A 23,405-nucleotide genomic window follows, 5' to 3' on the forward strand; every position below is an offset into this window, starting at 1 on the left:
CACCCATGGAGTTTGATGCTCCACTTATGGTACAGAGTCCATTTTTCCTTCCATTTGTGATTCTCTTGAATTCAGACAAATGTATCAACTGTCAAGTCCTGACATTTAAAGGGCTGTGTCCCTAGCCCTCTCCTCTCCCTGCTTGCTTTGACTTTAACCAGTTTGGTAAGACCTCCTCAGAACCTCTCCTTTCATTTGTGCTTTCAGTTCCTCTCCTATTCTCACTCAGAGTCCCCTTCCCCTACACGCCTCCTTCTGGGACAATGCAAGATATATTTGTGGTTGCGGAAATTGAAGGTAGTGTTGTTTGAGTGTAAATAAGAGTTCAGGTTTAGAGATGGGACCGGAGTTCAGGTTCGAAGATGAGGTCAGAGTTCAGGTTTGGATGTGGGTTTGAGGATGGGGTTGGAGCTCAAGTTTGGATGCTGGTTTAGAGATGGGGATCAGAGTTCAGGTTTGGATTTGGGTGTGTAGGGGGATTGTGGGGTCTGGGGTCTATATTTGGGTTTGTCTGTGGGTTTGAAAACAGAAGTTTTCTGTTCAGGTGTGCATGTCGCAGGGATGGGGGGGTCGGCACGTGCTTAGGGACTGAGGGATAGGGGTGTACTGAGGTTTTACGAATTTACCTCGTCAGCACAATAGGCGCAGTCTTTATCCGCTCTCATGCAATCAGAGCAGGTTTGACTTCGTTTGAGAAAGCAGCGATTGCCTGAAACCAACAGAAGACACAAAAAACATCAAATCCTCAGCAACAAGCAGTGGGACATCAAACTAGACACATTCCAATATCAATATCTTAATCACACATTTAACATTGGATTATTCCGTGATTCCTTCAAGGGATCACCAACAAAATAGTGAGCTTGTTTAAAAAATCTGATGTGATCAGAATGATCATTGTACCTTCCCCAGTTTTGTCCCCCACAGCCCACTCTCCAAGTCTGTCCTGATCACCTCAGGCACCTCTCCCTCCTGATCACTGCCAACAATGCAGTTACTCAGAATCCACCTGCTCTTTACACACTGACCACCCTGCAAAGGCCCAACAAGCAGCTGAACTTGCATGTCGGCCGCCCAAAATTGGCTGAATATTTGGGCCTATCTGTTCCCACGAGACATTGTTCCCGATGGAGAATTTCTGTGCCATGAAAGAGGTGAGTTCCTCACGGGGGACATGTTAAACAAGAGGACGCCCCACAAATTGAAAAGCAGCAGTCTCACTTCTCTCCCCGTGACACACAGCTCCCATCAGGGCCACGATCGCCAACGAGCTCCATAACGTCCACCACTGCATCTCCTGATAAAACAGAAAGTGTTAATGGTTACTGTTTACATTCAGGGACAACTGTGCCCTAGAGTCATGGAGTAATGCAGAATGGAAGCAGGCCCTTTGGCCCAAACTGGTCCATGCTGACCATGGTGCCCACTCAGCTAGTTCCAATTGCCTGCATTTGGTTCATATCCTTCTAAACCCTTCCCATCCATGTACATATCCAAATGTTTTTTAAATGTTGCTATTGTACCTGCCTCAGCCACCTTCTCTGGCAGCCCACTCTCTGTGTGAAGAGGTTGCCTCTCAGGTCCTTATTAAATCTATCCCTTCTCATCTTAAACTTATTCCATCTAGTTTTCAATTCTCCATCCCTGGGAGAAAGACTATATGCATTCATCCTATCTACGTCACTCATGATTTTATATACCCCAATAATGTCACCCCGCATTCTGCGACATTCCAAGAAAGAAAGCCCTATCCTGGCCAACATCTCCCTATAACTCAGGCCAACTAGTCCTGGCAACATCCTCGAAAATCTTTGCACACTTTTCAGTTTAACTATGTCTTTCCTATAACAGGGTGACCAAAACTGTACACAATACTCCAACTGCAGCCTCACCAGCGACTTATACAACTGTAACATAACGTCCCCCCAACTCCTAAACTCGGTGCCTTGACCGATGAACACCAGCATGCTAAATGCCTTCTTCACACCCTATCCAATAAACCATGTACTTATATTCCTGGGTCCCTCTGTTCCACAACACTCCTCCTTAACATTTACTGTATAAGTCCTACCTTGGTTTGCCTTTCCAAAGTGCAATACCTCACAATTACCTGTACTGAAATGCATTTGCCATTCCTCAGCCCACTTCCTCATCTGATCAAGACCTCTTTGTAATTTTTGATAACCATCTTCAGTAATTTTATATCATCCCAATTTTATATCATCCACAAACTTACTAATCATGCCTTGTACATTCACATCCAGATCATTTTTGTAAATAACAAATAACAAAGGCCCCAGCACTGACCCTTGTGGCACACCACTAGTTACAGGCCTTCAGTCCGAAAGAACTTTCGACCACCATCCTCTGCTTCCTAGCATTGAGCCAATTTTGAATCCAGTTAGCTAGCTCTCGCTGGATCCCATGTGACCTCACCTTCATGATTGGCCTGCCATGTGGGACCTTGTCAATGCCTTACTAAGGTTCATATAGACAACATCCACTGCTCCACCTTCTTCCACCCTCTTGGCTATCTCTTCAAAATACTCTAAAAGATTTGTCAGACTTGACTTCCCATGCACGAATCCATGCTATCCCTAATCAGACCTTGACTATCCAAATGTTGGTAGATCCTGTCCCTCAGTATCCTCTCGAATACCACTGATGACAGGCTCACTGGCCTGCAGTTCCCTGACTTGTCTTTGCTACCTTTCTTAAACTGTAGAACAATGTTTGTCACTTTCTAATCATCTGAAACTTTACCAGTGGCTAAAGATGAAGCAAAAATCTCTGCAAGAGCCTCTGCAATTTCTTCACAACATCCGAGGATACATTAAGAACAAAGAACAAAGAAAATTACAGCACAGGAACAGGCCCTTTGGCTCTCCAAGCCTGCGCTGATCCAGATCCTCTACCTAAACCACACCTATTTTCCAAGGATCTGTCTCCCTCTGCTCCCTGCCCATTCATGTATCTGTCTAGATACATCTTAAATGAAGCTATCATGTCCGCCTCTACCACCTCTGCTGGCAATGCATTTCAGGCACCCATCACCCTCTGTGTTAAGAACTTTCCACGCACATCTCCCTTAAACCGTTCGCCTCTCGCCTTGAACTCATGACCTCGAGTAATTGAGTCACCCACTCTGGAAACAGCTTCTTGCTATCCGCCCTGTCTATTCCTCACATGATTTTGTCGATCTCAATCGGGTCCCCCCTCAGCCTCCATCTCTCTAATGTAAACCAATAATCCTAATATACTCAACCTCTCTTCATAGCTAGCATCCTCTATACCAGGCAACATCCTGGTGCACCTCCTGTGCACCCTCTCCAAAGCATCCACATCCTTTTGGTAACGTGGCGACCAGAACTGTACGCAGTATTCCAAATGTGGTCAAACCAAAGTCCTATACAACTGTAATATGATCTGCCAACTCTTGTACTCAATATTCCGTCCGATGAATGAAAGCATGCCATATGCCTTCTTGACCACTCTATCGACTTGCGTTGCCACCTTCAGTGTACAATACAGTGAACACCCAGATCTATCTGTGCATCAATTTTCCCCAAGGTTTGTCCATTTGTCATATAGTTCGCTCTTGAATTTCGCCTCACATTTGGCTGGATTGAACTCCATCTGCCATTTCTCCGTCCATCTCTCCAATCTTCTATATTCTGCTGCATTCTCCGACAGTACCCTTCACCATCTGCTACTCCATCAATCTTAGTGTCATCTGCAAACTTGCTAATCTGACCACCTATACCTTCCTCCAGATCACTTATGTGTACCACAAACAACAGTGGTCCCAACACAGATCCCTGTGGAACACCACTAGTCATAGTTCTCCATTTTGAGAAACTCCCTTCTACTACAACTCTCTGTCTCCTGTTGCCCAGCCAGTTCTCTATCAATCTAGCTAGTACACCCTGGACCCTATGCGACTTCACTTTCTCCATCAGCCTACCATAGGGAACCTTATCAAACACCTCAGTGAAGTCCACATTTCTGACATCTACAGCCCTTCTCTCTTCTATCAACTTTGTCACTTCCTCAAAGGATTCTATCAAGTTGGTAGGACATGACCTTCCCTGCACAGAACCATGCTGCCATTCACAAATTAGCCCATTTTCTTCCAAATGTAAATAGATACTATCCCTCAGTATCTTCTCCAGTAGCATCCCCACCACTGACGTCAGGCTCACCAGTCTATAATTACCTAGATTATCCTTGCTACCCTTCTTAAACAAGGGGACTTACCCACCTTAATGCGTGGTCCAAAACATCGCCACTTGTTTCCCTTATTTCCAGAATCCATGATTCTGTCCTCAGTAAACACTAAAGAGAAATATTCATTAAAAATCTCCCGCATCTCCTGTGGCTCCACACATAGATAGCCATGCTGCTCTTTAAGGGTACCTATTCTCTCCTTAGCGACCCTTTTACTCTTAATATAGCTATAGGTTTACGTGATCCTCTATTAATTGCCTTGTCTCTATGAATCATGAAATGGAAACCTGTGAGATGTGGTCATGGTTCTTTTTGGCCCAAAATACTGACTCCCCCTCAAAGATTAGGCCTCACCTATCTAACCTAACCCTTAGCCATATGCATCAAACACCTTTCTCTTGAAGAATCAATACATTAGCCTGGATTTTGTGATTTGTTGTGAATAAACAAGACCAGCCTTCCATTACACTAATGGTCGCCCATAAACTTTCTGTGAGTTTTTGTACTAGCGCCTCCAATAGGAGCCATTGTAGCTTTCAACAAAGAATCAGAGAGTAGTGTGAACAGGACAACAAAACTGCAACTGTGCTCATCAGACAAGTGAGTGATTAATGAGGAACAGAAAACCTGAACCAGAAAGAATAAAATTTGTTAATTCTAGATCAAAATTGTGTGCAGAAAATAAGGAGGGAGAGAAAGTTAGATTTAAAAAACAATAAAAGGAACAGAAATTAAAAGTGAAAGAGTTATTATTGTGCTTGAAATCCCTCATAACTTGAGTACTACCGAAAAAAGATACATTTTGTTGAGGGTCTTCATCTTGCACACATCAGGACATCTGGCAAAAATACCAAAGTAAAGGGAAAGCGTTTATATATGAACATACAAACAAATTGCAAGAGAAGACCATTCAGCCCCACAGCCTGCTCTGCCATTTATTAAGATCGTGGCTGATGTTATTGTGACCTCAATTCCACAGATCTCCCTACCCCTTATAATTTCCACCCTTTTAGTTACCAAAAATCTATTCCATCCCTGCCTTAGAATATTCAATTACTCTGTTCTCACTGTCTTTTCTGGAAAAGCATTTCAAAGACTCATGACCCTCTGAGTGAAAACAGTTCAGTTCATCTCTATTTTAAATGGGTGACCTCCTGTTTTTATGAGTATGAGAGGAGAGTGCTGATTGGTTGAAAGGTTGCCTTGGATAGATAGAGATTGCCACGGGGAAAGCACCAATCAGGCCTAAGGTCATCATGCTTGGGACTGAAAAGTGCCTGGTCTTCTTCAGGTTACCCTGGAAGGACAAGCTTTGATCAAAAAGGAAAGTTAACTGTTTCACATTGATACCAAGCTGTAATAACATGAGTGTTTTTCACCACTAATGGGATCCTGTGGTCAAACCAAAATAAAAGGTGTTATTGCTAAAAGTAGAATTGCAGGTGCAGCAGGTAATTAAAAAAGGCAAATGGAATTTTGTCTGTCATTGCTAGAGGGATGGAGTTTGAAAACAGGGAGGCTATGCTGCAGCTGTATAGGGTCCTGGTGACGCCACGCCTGGAGCACTGTGTGCAGTTTTTAGTCTCCATACTTGAGAAGGGATGTACTAGCACTGGAAGGGGTGCAGAGGAGATTCACTTGGTTAATTCCAGAGTTGAGAGGGTAGGATTATGAGGAGAGACTGAGTAGACTGGGCTTATACTCATTGGAATTCAGAAGAATGGGGGGAAATTTTATAGAAACATATAAGATTATGAGGGGAATAGATAAGGTGGAGGCAGGGAGGTTGTTTCCGCTAGCAGGTGAAACTAAGACTAGGGGGCATTGCCTCAAAACAAAGGGAAGCAGATGTAGGACTGAGGTCAGGAGGAACTTCTTCACCCAAAGGGTTGTGAATCTGTGGAATTCCCTGTCCAGTGAAGCGGTTGAAGCTACCTTGCTGAATGTTTTTAAGGCAAGGTTAGATAAATTTTTGATCAGTAAAGGAATTAAGGGTTATGGTGCGTGGGCAGGTAAGTGGAGCTGAGTCTCAAGAAGATCAGCCATGATCTTATTAAATGGGGGGGCAGGCTCGAGGGGCCCGATGGCCTACTCCTGCTCCTAGTTCTTATGTTCTAACATGTTCTTATGCTTATCTCAAAAATGACTAATATGATAATGCATTTCAATGACAGTGTGATGTCGGTATTATTTACGTAGTTACAGTCACAAAGACCAGTAGATCGAACTAGACAGCTAAGTACTGACCATACCCAACCAGCCCACACTGGCAAAACTCACAATACCGTGTCCAACATTAACACAATTCTATTATAGACAACATTTCCTAAGTGTTTGAATAACTAATCTGACGACCGAGTTAAGATTGTCTATTGGTCTTATAGTGTGGTACACTTATGCACCTGGAAGCTGTATACTTTAATCGATCCAGACAGATGGAACATGTACATACCACACCAGTTTCAAATCAACAAAATACATCACAGCCATTCGCTGGTTCATTTCTCAGGGCAATGCCCCTGACTAGTCAGAGTTAAATGTCAGTTTCCATGAAAGTGCATGACCTTGGTCTCGTATCTGCCATCTGTACCTGGACCATCAGCTGCAATCAGTGAGGATAGGAAACTGCACCTCCTTCATAATAACACTCAACACACAACCCGAAGGATATGTCCTCAGCCCCCTACTGTACTCTCTGTAATCTACGACTGTGTTGCCAAATTCTGAATGAATGCCATCTGTAGGTTTGCTGACAACACCACCGTAAAGGGACAGATATCTAACAATGACGAGTCAAAATACACAAGGGAGATAGAGGGCTTGGTAATGTGGTGCAATGAAAACACTCTGTCTCTCAATGTCAGCAAGACTAAAGAACCGATCTTTGACATAAGAAAGAAAGGAGGAGAACACATCCCCATCTACATCACAGGAACTGAGGTTGAGAGGGTGAAGAGCATCAAGTTCCCCAGAGTGACGATAACCAACAATACGTCCTGGATTTCCCACCCAAATGCAATAGTCAAGAAGGCACAACAATGCTTCTTCTTCCTCAGGAAGAGATTTGGCATGTCCATAAGGTTCCTCACCAAATTCTACAGATGTACCATTGAAAGCATTCTGTCTGGGTGCATAATGGCCTGATCTGAAAACTGCTCTGTCAAGGACTGTAAGAAATTACAGAAGGTGGTGTGCTTAGCCTGGGCCACCTTTGAAGCCAACCTTCGATCCATGGACTCTATTTAAACGGCTCGCTGCCGCAGAAAGGTGGCCAACATCATCAAAAACCCATTTCACCCCGATAATGATCTCCGACACCTTCTTCTGTCAGGCAGAAGGTACAGAAGCCCGAACACATGTACAAGCAGGTTCAGGAACAGCTTCTTTCCAGCCACTATCAGACTGTTGAATGGACTCTACCCTCAAATAATGTCACCTGTATGCTTCTAAGTCTTATTGATCTGTACATCCTTTGCTTGCTGTGATCTGCCTGTACCGCCCGTAAACAAAGCTTTTCACTGTATTTCGGTACATGTAACAATAAAATCAAAATTCATCTCAAGGCAACATCTCTACCACTGTCAACCAATCAACACACTCGTATCATCCAGTATAAATACTGTTTTATCTTTACTCTGCTACTTCTTTCATATTGTCCTGATCAATGGGCCCATGCAGCAGGAAAAATAATCACAGCAGTCATCAGTCCTGCTGAATACAAAAACAAAGGCTTTGACAAAATGTGTTTTTTTCAGAAATGATGATCTGAAGAAATGAGACTGTACACGTATATAAGTTCATTATCAATGCCAGAGAGGTTCTTTGTACGTAGTTGACACTTGCTCCAACATAAAGAATGCATTTGTGCTGAAATGGTTGAATCTGATGGTTAGAGGGTAACAAATGAAATTCTGAGAGGGATAAAAAATCGAAAAAACAGCAGATGCTGTAAATCAGAAACAAAAACAAAGTTGCTGGAAAAGCTCAGCCGGTCTGGCAGCATCTGCGAAGTAGAAAACATAGTTAACATTTCGGGCCATTTCGGTGACCCATCCTCAGAACTGATGGTGGCTGGGAAAACATCAGTCTATGTGCAGAAAATAGCCAGGGGAACGGGGTATTCCATGAAGGTACTCCCTACCCCATCCCCCTCCCCTATTATCTGCATATAAACTGATGTTTTTTCCAGCCATTATCAGTTCTGAGGAAGGGTCACTGGGCCCGAATCGTTAACTCTGTTTTTTTCCCTTCACAGATGCTGCCAGACCTACTGAGCTTTTCCAGCGATTTTGTTTCTTAAGGGGATTGGCAGGTAAGTGCAGTTTCCTTTGTGGGAGTCTAACCTTAAGTGGCACAGTTTCAGGTCTTCCATTTAAGAGAGAGATGAGGGGAAATGTCTTATGTCAGAGGAATATTACTCTTTGAAATTCTCTTCTGGACAAAGCAGTGGAGGTGGAGGTATGTGCGTGTGATAGCCCCTTATCATGAAGTGACACTTGGTCTTGGCAAAGACCTTATAATGTCTTGTAATGTGGAGGGGCTGTTACACTGCAGTTGTCACCCTTTCTGGTTCAGAAAACCCTCTGGCTCTTACCTCTTGACATAGCATGTGGGAAGGATGTAGGGATAATTAATCACCCAGTTTGACTGTGTTAAGTGGCCGTTTAGTCCTCCAGTGGGACTGGAATGTTCTGGTCCAGAGGCGGGGACACCGTTCACTGTGCTAGTAGACTCCCGGTCGCTGAATGTTGCCAAGGCTGCATTAAATAGGAGTCAAGGGCTATGAGAAGCAGACAGGAACGTGGACTGAGCCCAGAAACAGATCAACTATAATCTTGCTGAATGGTGATACAGGCTTGACAGGAGAATACTTTACTCCTGCTCCTAACTGATACAATCTTACCTGATAAGGTGTAAGTGGAAGCTAGGGAATGTAGGGAAATAAACAGCAATATCTTGAAAAGTGTCCACATCTCTAAGGAGGAGGTGCAGGATGTCTTAAAACACATTAAGGTAGTTAAATCCCTGGGACCTGATCAAGTGTATCCCAGAAGCTAGGGAAGAGATTGTTGGGCCCCTTACTGAGATATTAGTGTCACTGACCGCCTCTAGCGAGGTGCTGAAAGTTTCAAGGCTGGCTGATGTGGTGCCATTATTTAAGACAGGTAGTAAGGAAAAACCAGGAAACTATAGATCAGTGAGCCTGTCATCAGTGGTGGATAAATTGTTAGAGAGCATTTTGTGGGACAAGATTTTGCATGCATTTGGAAAGGCAAGTGCTGATGAGGGATACTCATCATGTAAGTGCGTGAGAAATCATGTCTTACTAACTTGATTGAGTTTTTTGAAGACATGACAAAGATTAATGAAGGCAGAATGGTAGACATTGTCCATATGGACTTTAGCATGGCATTCAACAAACTTCTGCACGGTAGACTGGTTAACAAGGTTAGATGATATGGAATCCAGGAGGATTTAGTCAATTGGATACAAAATTAGGAGAGTAGGAGACAGAGGGTTGTGGTGGAGGATTGCTTTCCAGACTGGAGGCCTGTGACCAGCGGTGTGCCAGAAGGATCAGCAGTGGATCCACTGCTTATTGTCACTTACATAAATGATTTGGATGTGAATATAGGAGGTGTGGTTAGGAAGTTTGCAGATGACACCGTAATAGGAGGTGTAGTGGACAGTGAAAAGGTTATCTCAGAGTACAACAAGACCTTGATCAGATGGGCCAAGGAGTGGCAGGTGGAACTTAATTTAGATAAATGTGAGATGTTGCATTTTGGGAAGGCAAATCAGGGCAGGACTTAAACAGTTGATGGGAGGGCCCTGAGGAGTGTTGCTGGACAAAAAGACCTAGGGGAGCAGGTTCTTGCTTCCTTGAAAGTGGAGACACAGGTAGACAGGGGGTGAGGAAGGCATTTGGTACATAGAGTCATAGAGTCCTACAGTACAGAGACAGGTCCTTTGGCCCAAATGGGTCCATGCCAACCAAAATGTCCATCCATACTAACCCCATTTCCCTGCACTTGTCCCATATCCTTCTAAACCTTTCCTATCCAGGTATTCACCCAAATGCCTTTCAAATGTTGTTAAGTACCTGCCTCAACCACTTCTGCTGCCAGCTCATTCCATATACATACCACCCTCCTCAGATTCCTAAGTATTCTTTTCCCCTCTTAGCTTAAACTGATGCCCTCCAGTCCTTGATTCCACAACCCTAGGAAAAAACGTATCCATGCCTCTCATGAACTCATACACTTCTATAAAATCCCCTCTCAGTTTCCTGAGCTCTAAAGAAAAATGTCCTAGCTTGTCCAACCTCTCCCTATAACTCAGTGTCTTGAGTCCAGGCAACACCCTTGTAAATTTCTCCTGCATTCTTTCCAGTTTAATAACATCCTTCCTATAGTAGGGTGAACAAAACTGAACACAATACTCAAAGTGTGGCCTCACCAACATTCCATACAACTGCAACATAACGTCCCAACTTCTAAATTCAGTGCACTGACTGATGAAAGCCAGTGTGCCAAAAGCCTTCTTCACTGCCCTGTCTACCTGTGACCCCACTTTCACAGATCCGTGCACCTGAACTCCAAGATTCCTCTGTTCCACTACACTCCTTACGGCCCTTCCTTTCACCATGAAACTCCTACTTGGATTGGACTTTCCAAATGCAACACCTCAGTCTCCATTTGCAATTTCTAGGCCCACTTCCCCAGCTGATCAATTTCTGATGACCTTCCTCACTGTCTATGATATCGCCTATTTTACTGTCATCCTCAAACTTACTAATCATACCTTGTACATTTTCATCCCAATCGTTGAAAGAGATAACAAACAGCAATGGGCCCAGCACTGATCCCTGAGGCAGTTTAGGCAGATTAGAGATAATAGGAACTGCAGATGCTGGAGAATCCAAGATAATAAAATGTGAGGCTGGATGAACACAGCAGGCCAAGCTGCATCTCAGGAGATTAGACCCTGGTCTGATCTTCCAGAGCAGCCTACCATGTGGAACCTTATCTGAAATCCATACAGACTTTGCCTACCACCCTGTCCACATCAACCTTCCTGGTCACTTCATCAAAGAACTCTAACAAATTTGTGAGGCATGATTTCCCACGCACGAAGCCAGGCTGACTACGCCTAATCAAACCCTGTCTTTCTAAATAAAAACCAAAAGAACTGCAGATGCTCTAAATCAGGAACAAAAGCAGAAGTTGCTGGAAAAGCTCAGCAGGTCTGGCAGCATCTGTGAAGAAAAAAATCAGGGTTAATATTTCAGGTCTGGGACTCTTCCTCAGAACTCACTGGACCCAAAGCATTAACTCTGATGTTCTGGACCTGAAACGTTAACTCTGATTTTTTCCTTCACAAATGCTGCCAGACCTGCTGAGCATTTCCAACAACTTCAGTTTTTGTTCCTGTCTTTCTAAATGCATGTATATCTTACCCCTCAGAATCTTCTCAAGTAACTTACCTACCACAGATGTTAAGCTTATTGGAAATACTTGCTTTTATTGGTCAGTGGATTGAGTTTAGGAGTTGGGATGTCATTGTGCGGCTGTACAGGACAATAGTTCGGCCATTTTTAAAATACTGTGTGCAATTCTGGTCTCCCTGCCATAGGAAGAACGTTGTTAAACTTGAAAGGGTTCAGAAAAGATTTACAAGGATGGTGCCGGGCTTTCATTTTTCGAGCTATAGGAAGATGCTGAATAGGCTGGGGCTTTTACACTGGAAATTTGAAGGCTAAGGAGTGAACTTATAGAAGTTTATAAAATCATGAGGGGCATTTGTAGGGTAAATAGACAAGGTCTTTTCCCTGAGGTGGGGGGTGCCCAAAACTAGAGGGCATAGGTTTAAGGTGAGAGGGGAGAAATTTAAATGGGAACTGAGGGGTAACTTTTTCACGCAGAGGGTAGTGTTTGTGTGAATTGAGCTGCCAGAGGAAGTGGTGGAGGTAGCAATAATTACAACATTTAAAAGGCATCTGCTTGGGTACGTGAATAGGAAGGGTTTAGAGGGATATGGGCCAAATGTTGGCGAATGGGATTAGATCAGTATACAATATCTGGTCAGCATGGATGAGTTGGACCAAAGGGTCTGTTTCCATGCTGTATTACTCTATGACTCTATAACTCAGTTTCTCTCTCCACAGATGCTGCCAAACATACTGCATTATTCCAGCAATTTCTGTTTTTATTTCTTTTTCAACCTTGTTGCATTCCTTCTTAACTTTCATCAAATAACCCTGCAATCTCCTCAGTCTCAATGAAATCAGCTTGAATTTTACACATTTTTCATTACATTTCTATTTCCTCATCCAGCGCTACAGGTTTGAACCTGCATGACACCCTGTCCTTCCTACAACCTTCCTGTAGTGTTGAGCCCAAAGTTACACAGTTCTCTCTCAATGTTTGATGGAAATGCACCATTACATATTTACTGTTAGATTCTCTATTTCTGTTGGAAATATCTGTTGGTTTTACTTTATAGCTTTGTCCACCTGAGGCACTGTCATTAAAGTTCTGTATTGTCTCATCCTGTGTCACCAGGCTGAGCGTTTAAGCCTCACTCCAGAGACTGGAGCCCACAATCTAGACTGACACTCCAGTCCAGTACTGAAGGAGTGCAGCATTATCAGAAATGGTGTCCTCCAGATGAAATGTTCAAGCAAAGCCAAATGTGGTGTCTCAGGTGAAAAGATTCCTGAGCACCATTATCCCTGGTGCCCTGGTCATGGCTTTTATTTGTCATCTAACCTCTCAAAAGCTAATCCCGGTATCATTATTACATTTCCGTTCACAAGATCTTGCTGTTAATATTTGGCTACCATGTTTGCTACATTGTAATTGTAATCTCAGTTCTAAAGAATTTTTTATTCATTTTTGTGACATGTGGATGTCGCTGGCTGGCCAGCATTTATTGTCCATCCCTAGTTGCCCTCGAGAAGGTGGTGGTGAGCAGCCTCCTTGAACTGCTGCAGTCCACCTGCTGTAGGTTGGCCCACAATGCTATTAGAGAGGGAATTCCAGGATTTGACCCAGCGACAGTGAAGCTTCAGTGATATATTTCCAAGGCTGAATGGTAAGTGGCTTGGAGGGCAATCTGAAAATAATGATGCTATCAAGTATTTGCTGTTTTTCGAAATCAAATTGGACGTGGATTTGGAAGATACTGTCTGTGAATCTTTGGTGAATATCTGCAGTGTGTCTTGTAGATAGTATACACTGCTGTTACTGAGCGTCGATGATGGAGGGAGTGGATGCTTGTGGATGTAGTACCAATCAAGTGGGCTGCTTTGTCCTGGATGGTGTCAGAGCTTCTTGCGTGTTGTTGGAGCCGCACCCATCCAGGCAAGTGGGGAGTATTACATCACACTCCTGACTTGTGCCTTGTAGATGGTGGGCAGACTTCGAGGAGTCAGGAGGTGAGTTATTCACCACGGTATTCCTTGCCTCTGACCTGCTTTTACAGCCACAGTGTGATGATAACACCATTGAATGCCAATGGGTGATGGTTACATTATCTGTTATTGGTGATCGTCATAGCCTGGCATTTGTGTGGTGTGAATGTCACTTGCCACTTGTCAGCCCAAGCCTGGATATTGTCCACATCTTGTTGCATTTGAACATGGACTGCTTCAGTATCTGAGGAGTCACGAATTGTGCTGAACATTGTGCAATCATCGGCGAACATCCCCACTTCTGACCTTGTGATGGAGGGAAGGTCATTGATGAAGCAGCTGAAGATGGTTGGGCCTAGGACACTACCCTGAGGAACTCCTGCAGAAATGTCCTGAAGCTGAGATGACTGACCTTCAACAACCACGACCATCTTCCTATGTGTCAGGTATGACTCCAACCAACCGGAGAATTTGCCCCGATACCCATTGATTCCAGTTTTGCAAGGCTCCTTGATGCCACACTTGGTCAAATGCAGCCTAGATATCAAGATCTGTCAGTCTCATCTCCCCTCTGGAATTTAGTTCTTTTGTCCACGTTTGAACCAAGACTGTAATGAGATCAGGAGCTGAATGGCCCTTATGGAACCCAAACTGGGCATCACTGAGCAGGTTATTGCTTGACAGCGCTGTTACTGACACCTTCCATCACTTTACTGGTGATCGAGAGGAAACTGATGGGGCAGTAATTGGCTGAGTTGAAACTGTCCTGATTTTTTTATCTGCAGGGCATCCTTTGGCAATGTTTCACATTGTTGGGTAGATGCCAGTGTTGTAACTGTACTGGAACAGCTTGGCGAGGGGAGCAGCAAGTTTTGCTGTGCAAGTCTTCAGTAATATTGCTGGCGTGTTGTCAGGGTGCATAATCATTTTGATATCCAGTGTCTCAAACTGTTTCTTGATATGATGCAGACTGAATCAAATTGGCTGAAGACTGATATCTGTAATGCCAGGGACCACTAGAGGAGGCTGAAATGGATGATCCACTCAGCACTTCTGGCTGAAGATTCATGCAAATGCTTCAGCCTTAACTTTTGCACTGATGTGCTGGGCTCTTCCATCTTTGAGGTTGGGGATCTTTGAAGGGCTTCCTCCTCCAGTGAGTTGTTTAATTGTCCACCACCATTCATGACTGGATGTGGCAGGACTGCGAAGATTAGATCTGATCCATTAGTTGTGGGATCACTTAGCTCTGTCTATCATTTGCTGCTTTCATTGTTTGGAATGTAAGTAGCCCTGTTTGGTGGCTTCACCAGGTTGACACCTCATCTTCAGGTATGCCTGGTGCTGCTCCTAGCATGCCCTCCTACATTCTTTGTTGGACTAGAGTTAATTCCCTGGCTTGATGGTAATGATTGAGTGGGGGAGGTGTGGGGCCTGAGGTTACAGACTGTGCTGGAGTTCAGTTCTACTGTTGTGGATGGCCTATAGCTCTGTCCCATTTAGCACAGTGATACTGCTACACAACACAGTGGAGGTTACATGAAGGCAGGACTTTGTCTCCACAAAGACCATGTGGTGGTCACTCTTACTGATACTGTTGTGGACAGATGTATCAACAGCTGGTAGATTGGTAAGGATTAAGTTAAGTATATTTCTCCCTCTTGTTGGTTCCATCAGTACTTGCTGCAGACACAGTCTAGCAGCTATGTCCTGCAGGACCTGACCAGCTCAATCAGTAATGCTACTGGTGGACATTGAAATCTTGGTGGACAATGACATTTTGAACCCTTGACATCCTTGGCATTTCTTCCAAGTGTTGTTCAACATGGATCAACATGTTCATCAATGCATCAGCCGAGGGAAGATGGCATGTGGTAATCAGCAGGAGAGTTCCATGCCATGTTTCAGCTGAAGCCATGAGACTCCATGGGGTCCGGAGTAAATGTTGGGGACTCCCGAGCAACACCCTCCTGACTATATAGCACCGTGCTGCCGCCTCTGCTGGGTCTGTCCTGCCGGTAAGATGGGACATGTCCAGGGATGGTGATGGTGGTGTTGTACATTGTCTGTCAGTCTGTTGCTTGACTAGTCCATGAGACATCTCTCCCAGTTTTGGCACCAACCTCCAGATATTAATAAGGAAAACTGCTAACCACTGAGCCGCCATTTTAAATAATGTAGATGAGGATGTGGGAGCGAATGATAAGTAAGTTTGTGAATGTCGCAAAGATTGGCCGATCACTGACAGGAGGAAGGTTTTAGGTTGTAGGAGGATATAAATGGATTGGTCAGATGGGCAGATCAGTGGCAAATGGAATTTTACTTTATTAAATGTGTGGTGATGCACTTTGAAGATGGTTCAAAATAAGGGTGTACTTAAAAACAAAAGTGTGTTATTTAATGAATGGTAGGAGACGTGGGAGCTCAGAGGAACAAAGAAACCTTTAGATGCCCGTCCACAAGGTGGCAGGACAGGTTAATAGGGTAGTAAGAAGGATATGGCATAGTTGCCTTTATTAGTCAAGTTATAGATGACAAGAGCAAGGAGGTTATATTGGAGCTGTACAGGACATCGGTTAGGCCACAGCTGGAATACTGTGTGCAGTTCTGGTCATCAAACTAAAGGAAGGATGTGATTACACTGAAGATTCACCAGGATGTGGTCAGGGATGGAACATTTCAGCTATTAGGAGAGGCTGGGTAAGCTCAGGTTGTTTTCTTTGGAGCAGAGAAGGCTGAAGTGGGACCTGATAGACGAAGGGTCACCCGACCCGAAACTTTAACTTTGATCTTTTCTTCACAGATGCTGCCAGACCTGCTGAGCTTTTCCAACAGCTTCTGGTTTTGTTCTTGATAGGGGTGTATAAGATTACGAGGGGCATGAACAGCATGGATAGAAAACAGCTGTTCCCCTTAGTTAAAAGGTCAAGAACAAGAGGGGATTTGAGGAAAACATCCTTCACCAGAGGGTGGTGGGGGTCTGGAATGCACTGCCTGGGTGGGTAATTGTGGCAAGAAACCTCAGCACCTTTAAAAAGTTCTTGGCTGAGCCTTTAAAGTGTCACAGCATATAAGACAATAGGCCTAGTGCAGGAAAGTGGGGCTAGTGTAGGTAGTTGTGTATTTTTGGCAGTACAAGCTCTAGTTTTTATTTCTCATATTATTGCTTTTTATGTTTTTGGATTTGCTGAGGAGAGGCCTATCTGTATTACTCAAACATTTATCCAGTTAATTCAGCATAGCGCATGTTTCTGTGTTTCACATTATTCATGTCTGAACGAGTGCAGACAGCAGCAGCTGAACTTCGCTCATTGGGAGACAGGATAGAACCTGCCCAAGCACACAGCCTGGAGAATCTCCCCAGTTCAAAGAAAGTGGAAGTGTGTGTCTATCTATATCACACAGATTTGATTCCAATCTGCAGAGGCAAAGGTACAGTGTCTTCCCAATCGCCATACTGCAGACAGGGAGAGAACAATTTAACACTCATGAAAGATGGAATCTTTAATACTCGGAGAGAAAGATGCTCATAGTTGACATCTTCACCCCTTAGAGAGAAAATCTTCACGAAGTACAGAATTTGTCATCTGTAGGTAGAAAGATTTTTGCTCCTTACATATGGAGAGAGCAAACTTTATCTCTTGGATAGATCTTAACCTCTTATAGAGAGAATATTTATCCCTCAAGGATAGTTTGTTACTCTTTAAAAAGACAACAGTGACAGAAAGATGTTTTAACCAATCAGAAATAAAAGAGGGAGACAAATGTGATCTTTCAAAGAGTGGCAGAGAGTCTTCTTCAGGGATGAACTGGCAAAACAGAACTGAACGGACACTTCTACACAAACAAATTGACAATGTGTGGTTTACATACTGAGAAGAAACTATAACCAACAAATAGAACTGTGGAGTATAAAGATAACCAATAAGTTATAGAACATGGGTTGAGCAGAAAATTAACAGATTCAGAGCAATCCAAGCTGTTAAAACAGAGAGTGAGTTTCCCAAATAAATATTACAGAAGCAGTCACTCATGAGATGCTAAATGAAAGAGACGATGATAGCTTCACAATAGATTAACGTTGCAAGTTGCAAGCCAAAATGCTCCATATTCAACCCCAATCTGTGATGAATGTGCTGATCTGGGTCAGCATAGTAACAGGGACAGTATGACTGGGTTCAGCTGTCACTGTCATACTTTTCGCTCTGAGATAGAATGTTCTGGGTTCATACCCCACAAGAATCTCTCAAGAAATATCCCCAAAATAATTGGTCACTTGGGTGAGGATTGTTAGCTGCAGTGGAACTGAACCTCAAACTGCACTTCTGCCATCTTCCTATTCCTACATTTAACAATAACCATCATTTCAAAGCATTAACTGGCTTTGAAATACCTTAACATAGCTGAACTGTTGATAAGAATCACTGGTAAATCCTACAGGAGGAGACCACTGTACCCGTGATGCAGAAAGGTTTCTAATGAATGTAAGTTCTATCCATTGCTATGGAAAGCCATGGATGCCAGTCAAAGTTTTATGTCCGGCCCATTGCTCCTACAATGTCCATGTGCCAGTTAAGGATAGAATAAGGTGCACTTTGGGAAGGAATCATGAGGATAATCAAACCCTCTCACTCCTGCCTAGTGGAGGGAGAGGAAGAAACATGGTGTGTGACACACCTTGGAGGGAAGGCCCAGCCTTATATCACATTCAACGTCTTGTGTGAAATAGCAAACTTCCCATCAGTTTCAGAAAACATTCACCTTCTGTCAAAGATTCTGAACCATCACAGTTAACCTCGTCAATTGGCCTCATACTGCATTCCCCATCTGGCCCAACACCAGTGAGTGACCCCCCCTCACCCAATAGCCTTCTATCCCATTGAGTAACCCACTGAACCAACGCTTTTCTACCCAACTCTGTAAGTGACACCTACATCAAATACACTCAAACCCAGCCACCCCACCATGATCCACAATCCAACACCCTCCTGTCCCAGTGAATGGGTCCCCAATCCATTCCCTTCCCAGTGAGCGACCCCTGGAGGGGAGGGACGGGGACAGTGAGCTGCAGGCTGTGGGCGGAGGCTCGGCTTCATCGAGAGCAAACTCTAACCCCTGACTCAGACCCCCAGCCACACTCCCGCAGCAAACACTAAAATATTCCTGAAATATTCCGAATCCCGCAAACACCTCGGAAACGTCGCTGCTTGCTGACCCGCAAATCCGGGAGAACTGTCCCAGAGAGGGATTGGGCAGGATTTTCAGCCCGGGGTTAGACGGGAATCTCAAGGATTCGAACCAGTCCGGATTGGACAGGAATCCCCTCGGGATCAGGGTGCAACCTCTCGGTATCAGGGTGCGATACCCCTGGGTAAGGGTGCAAACTCTCAGGATCAGGGTGCGATCACGCTGGATCAGGGTGCAAACTCTCGGGATCAGGGTGCAATCCCCCTGGGTAAGGGTGCAAACTCTCGGGATCAGGGTGCGATCCCCCGGAATCAGGGTGCAAACTCTCGGGATCAGGGGCGATTCCCCTGGGTAAGGGTGCAAACTCTCGGGATCAGGGTGCGATCCCCCTGGGTAAGGGTGCAAACTCTCGGGATCAGGGTGCGATCACGCTGGATCAGGGAGCAAACTCACGGGATCAGGGTGCGATCCCCCGGAATCAGGGTGCAAACTCTCGGGATCAGGGTGCGATTCCCCTGGGTAAGGGTGCAAACTCTCGGGATCAGGGTGCGATCACGCTGGATCAGGGTGCAAACGCTCGGGATCAGGGTGCGATCCCTCGGAATCAGGGTGCAAACTCTCGGGATCAGGGTGCGATCCCCCTGGGTAAGGTTGTGATCCCCCGGCATCAGGGCGGGTACCTACGCTCGTCCTCTGGGTCGCTGTGGATTGCGGGGGGGGGGGGCGGGGGTTGCGGTTACAAACTGTCACTGGTCCATGTTTCAGCCCATCCATCCGGAGGTACCCGAGCCCTAAACTCCTGAGCTCCACTTTCCCAGCCCCTTTCCTGCGGGTTTTTTTTGGTGGGATGGGTGTTTGCAGCTGAATTCCCAGTCACCCCCCCCTCCCCCCCACCACAACCACACCCCACAAACTGCTGCATTCACCTACCTCCAGTGGATGATCGGCCCGGTTGCTGTAACCTTGTTAGAAACTGAAAGGGATCCAGTTAATTCCCTTGCACTTGGGAGAAGTTTCTGAATCTCCTGGCAGACTGCAGCCCGAATAGAGTGGGTGCTGGAGTAGGAAGCTTGTTTTTTCTCTCTCTCTCTCTCTCTCTCTGTTGGTGCAGGTATGTACCTGGTGATGAGGGCACAGCGTCACCCTCTGACTAACTACAGCATTCCTACCCTCCCTCACACACTCACCTGCCGGGACAAGAGCAGGGCACAGCTCCTCCCCCTGCCCCGGGCCACGCTCTCAATGAAACTCACTGCCAACTGCCTGCTCAAAATGCACGCAGTCCCGGCCACTCGCTGTTCCAGGAGTGCAGCCTGGCACCCCGGGCCAGTGCTCAAGGAGTACTGCGCTGTTGGAGACCCCCGAAGGGCTTCAGAAGATTCCACCAGGCGCCAGTCAAATAGGCGAGTCCTGTTCAAAACATATCCATCAATCAAACATCAGGTTCAAGCTAAGTCATATTGACTTAGTCATAGGATTCAGAGAGTAGCGGTGGAAGGGTGTATTTCTGATTGGAGATTGGTGACTAGTGGTGTTCCACGGGGATCGGTGCTGGGACAATGTCATTTGTAATATACGTATAAATGATTTACAGGAGAATGTGGATGGCCTGATTAGTAAGTTTGCGCGCTACACAAAGATTGGAGGAGCTGCAGATAGTGAGGAGGATTGCCAGAGGATATGGCAGAACATAGATAGACTGGAGACATGGTCAGAGAAATGGCAAATGGAGTTTAATCCAGACAAATGTGAGCTTTGCATTTTGGAAGATCAAATGCAGGAGGGAAGTTATACAGTAAATAGCAGAACTCATAGTAGCATCACTGTAGAGAGGCATCTAGGCATACACATCCACAGATCCCTGAAACTGGCAAAACGAGGTGGTAAAGAAGGCATATGGCATGCTTCCCTTCATTGGTTGGGGCATAGCATATGAAAATTGATGCACAGAGTGGAATGCACTGTGGTGGTGGAAGCGAATGAGCATCTTGATAGAATAATGAATAGGTGGGGAATAGAGGGATACAGGCTGTGTAGAGGCAAAAGGTTTTTTGTTTAGAAAATATCATGTGTCAGCGCAGTCTTGGTGGGCTGAAGGACCTGCTCCTGTGCTTTAGTATCCTTTGTTTGTCTTTGTAAGAATTGCATTTTTTGTGGGATCTTACTGTGCACAAATTGTGAGCTTTCCTGGAAAACAGCCCCATGCTATATTTCAAGTTAGTGAAGTGCTGGGGGTATAGTAGAGGTGTTATATATTGTATATTATTTATATTTAGATACCATCTGAGCAACTTTTGTCATTACAAGTTGTGGTAGATGTGACAATTAGACATCATACTCATTTACTGCAGCAATATAGCACTGGCACCTTCAGAGACCCCATGCAGCCAGGAAAACCACTCATCCCAACCAATGCAGCTTTATATTCTAGTTATGTTGCACAGAGGTAGACTTTGCAATGTACTCGCTCATTGAAATTCTACCCAAGGCAATCTATAGAAAATGATCAATGTAGTGTGGAGCTGGAGGAACACAGCAGGCCTGGCAGCATCAGGGGACCAGGAGAGTCAATGTTTTGGGTCCTGATGAAAGGTTTCAACCTAAAACGTTGACTCTCCTATTTCTATGATGCTGCCTGACCTGCTGTGTTCCTCCAACTCCACAATGTATTGACTCTGACTCCAGCCTCTGCAGTTCCTGTATCTTTATAGAAAATGGTTCATCACTTCTTCAGTGCTCGTTTTAATTCAAATATAGATATGAGTAACAAGTGATGAGGAATTTATGGGAATCATGGACAATTTTTGATCAGAGTTAGTCTGAGGTTTTTGTGTTTTCATAAATGGATGAACTAACGCAATCAAAGAGGAAGTAAAATGTCAGCATTTTTCTTGCTGCTGCATTGTTGTAGCTTGTTGACCATTTATTTGGACCAGTTTCTCCTGACCACTGGAATTCCTTCCTCACCAATACCAGTGAATCAATGTGTGCCTCCTGCTTTCCATCTTGAGCTATTTGTTAAACAGTGTGCATATTGATGATAGACGTGTTTAAAAGAGGTGTAGACAGTTAGTATTCAGTGAGTGATGCTATCCTGATTTAGCTGGAGGGTAAAATTGTATCAGAGATAATGGGAACTGCAGATGCTGGAGAATCCGAGATAACAAAGTGTGGAGCTGGATGAACACAGCAGGCCAAGCAGCATCTCAGGAGCACAAAAGCGGACGTTTCGGGCCTAGACCCTTCATCAAGAAAAAGGTCTAGTAGTTGTAGATTGTTCCTGTTTGTGATAACAAATGATACATGATGACTAGATAACTGTTTTTACTCATCTGAAACAAAATTAACATTATGTAAATTATTAAAATCATATAACATCTCAATAGCAACACTGAGCAAAGCGCAGGAGGCCATTCAGCCCATTGTTTCTGGGTTAGCTCTTTGCAAAACAACTCTGATAGCCTAATTTCCTGAACATAGCCTTGTAAATACTTTCAATTTATGTGTTTAGTTAATGTTCTTTTGAAATGTACAACTTAATCTTTTTCCACCACAGTACTTTCTAGATGCTAGCCCCTTGTTATTTTAAAATAGTGTTTCTCATGTTCCTGTTGCTTTATTTGCCAATCACCTTAAGTCAATGTCCTGTTGTTCTTGACTTTTCCACTAATAGCAACTGTTTCTTCCAAGCATTTCTGTCCAAATCCCCTATGATTTTTAATACAGGGCATCCTCATTTAAAGCTTCCCTTTGTAAAGTCTTTTTGTCACTATAAAGTTGTTTCTTTTTAATATTCTCTCACATCATTTAAAGTGCCATTCCCTGTTTTAATGTCCCTTATTTTCTAGTTGCATCTTACATCATTACATTTCTTAATTCTTTGTGTGAGTTGCATAATTACATCATTAGCAAGGCCCCCTCATTGTGCTAGTAGAGTTGGTGCCACTCTGGTCGCACCCTGCAATTGAAGATCAGCATTTTTTCAGACAGTTCTTTTCTCAGGTACTGGAATAAACTTTGTTTCTAGTCTTTGTATGTTTAATTTCTCTGATGTTTGTATCTATAGTTTTTAGTTGCTAGTGATAATAATGTGAACAGAACTCAAGTCTACAATTTTACACGAGAGCTTTGTTTCAGTTAGCCACACTCTATATAAACTCACCAGTTATGAGCACCCCGTATTTATACACCCAGATCAAACCCAATTAGCCCTCCATTAATACACTCATAATATGTTCCCTCATTCCATTAGGTCTCAGGCATCTTTCATACCTTGTTAGATGATAACATGTAAATCAACTTTTAGGTAAATTGGTCTGTAATAATAAGAAAAACAAAAACAATTACAACAGATGATATTCCCGTCTATCTCTTTTGACTTTATGTTCTGAACATCCCTTTCCCATGATATCCAACAGTCTCATCCAACTTGCCACTTTCTTTGGAAAGCAATCAGGCAGCTGATAGCTGCTATCAACCCATTTCAATTTGGAGACCTCTCCAATCCCTATTACCTGATTTAAAACTGCAATATCGATCCCTTTTTAGACTTCATACAAATATTTTTGTGAAGAAA

At 44.1% G+C, this 23,405-nt stretch overlaps 1 protein-coding gene across 4 annotated transcripts in view; it reads right to left on the bottom strand.

Annotated features, from left to right (window-relative positions):
- itgb4 (integrin, beta 4) overlaps positions 1-20,351 on the bottom strand; it is a 143,972-nt gene extending 123,621 nt beyond the window's left edge. For 2 of the 4 annotated variants that reach the window (XM_059653847.1, XM_048555468.2), the window contains exons 1-4: positions 19,760-20,350; positions 4,262-4,335; positions 1,222-1,297; positions 627-709 (exon numbers count right to left, since the gene is read on the bottom strand). In XM_059653847.1, coding sequence (XP_059509830.1) covers positions 627-709; positions 1,222-1,297; positions 4,262-4,315 — 213 coding nt within the window. In that variant the 5' untranslated portion in view covers positions 4,316-4,335; positions 19,760-20,350. Of the gene's footprint in view, positions 1-626; positions 710-1,221; positions 1,298-4,261; positions 4,336-19,759 lie in introns of all 4 variants that reach the window. The other 2 variants (XM_059653848.1, XM_048555469.2) reach the window with 2 other exon arrangements.
- Positions 20,352-23,405: the final 3,054 nt, after the last annotated feature.

This window comes from Stegostoma tigrinum, chromosome 22 (genome assembly GCF_030684315.1).
Source record: "Stegostoma tigrinum isolate sSteTig4 chromosome 22, sSteTig4.hap1, whole genome shotgun sequence".
Lineage (NCBI taxonomy): Eukaryota > Metazoa > Chordata > Chondrichthyes > Orectolobiformes > Stegostomatidae > Stegostoma > Stegostoma tigrinum.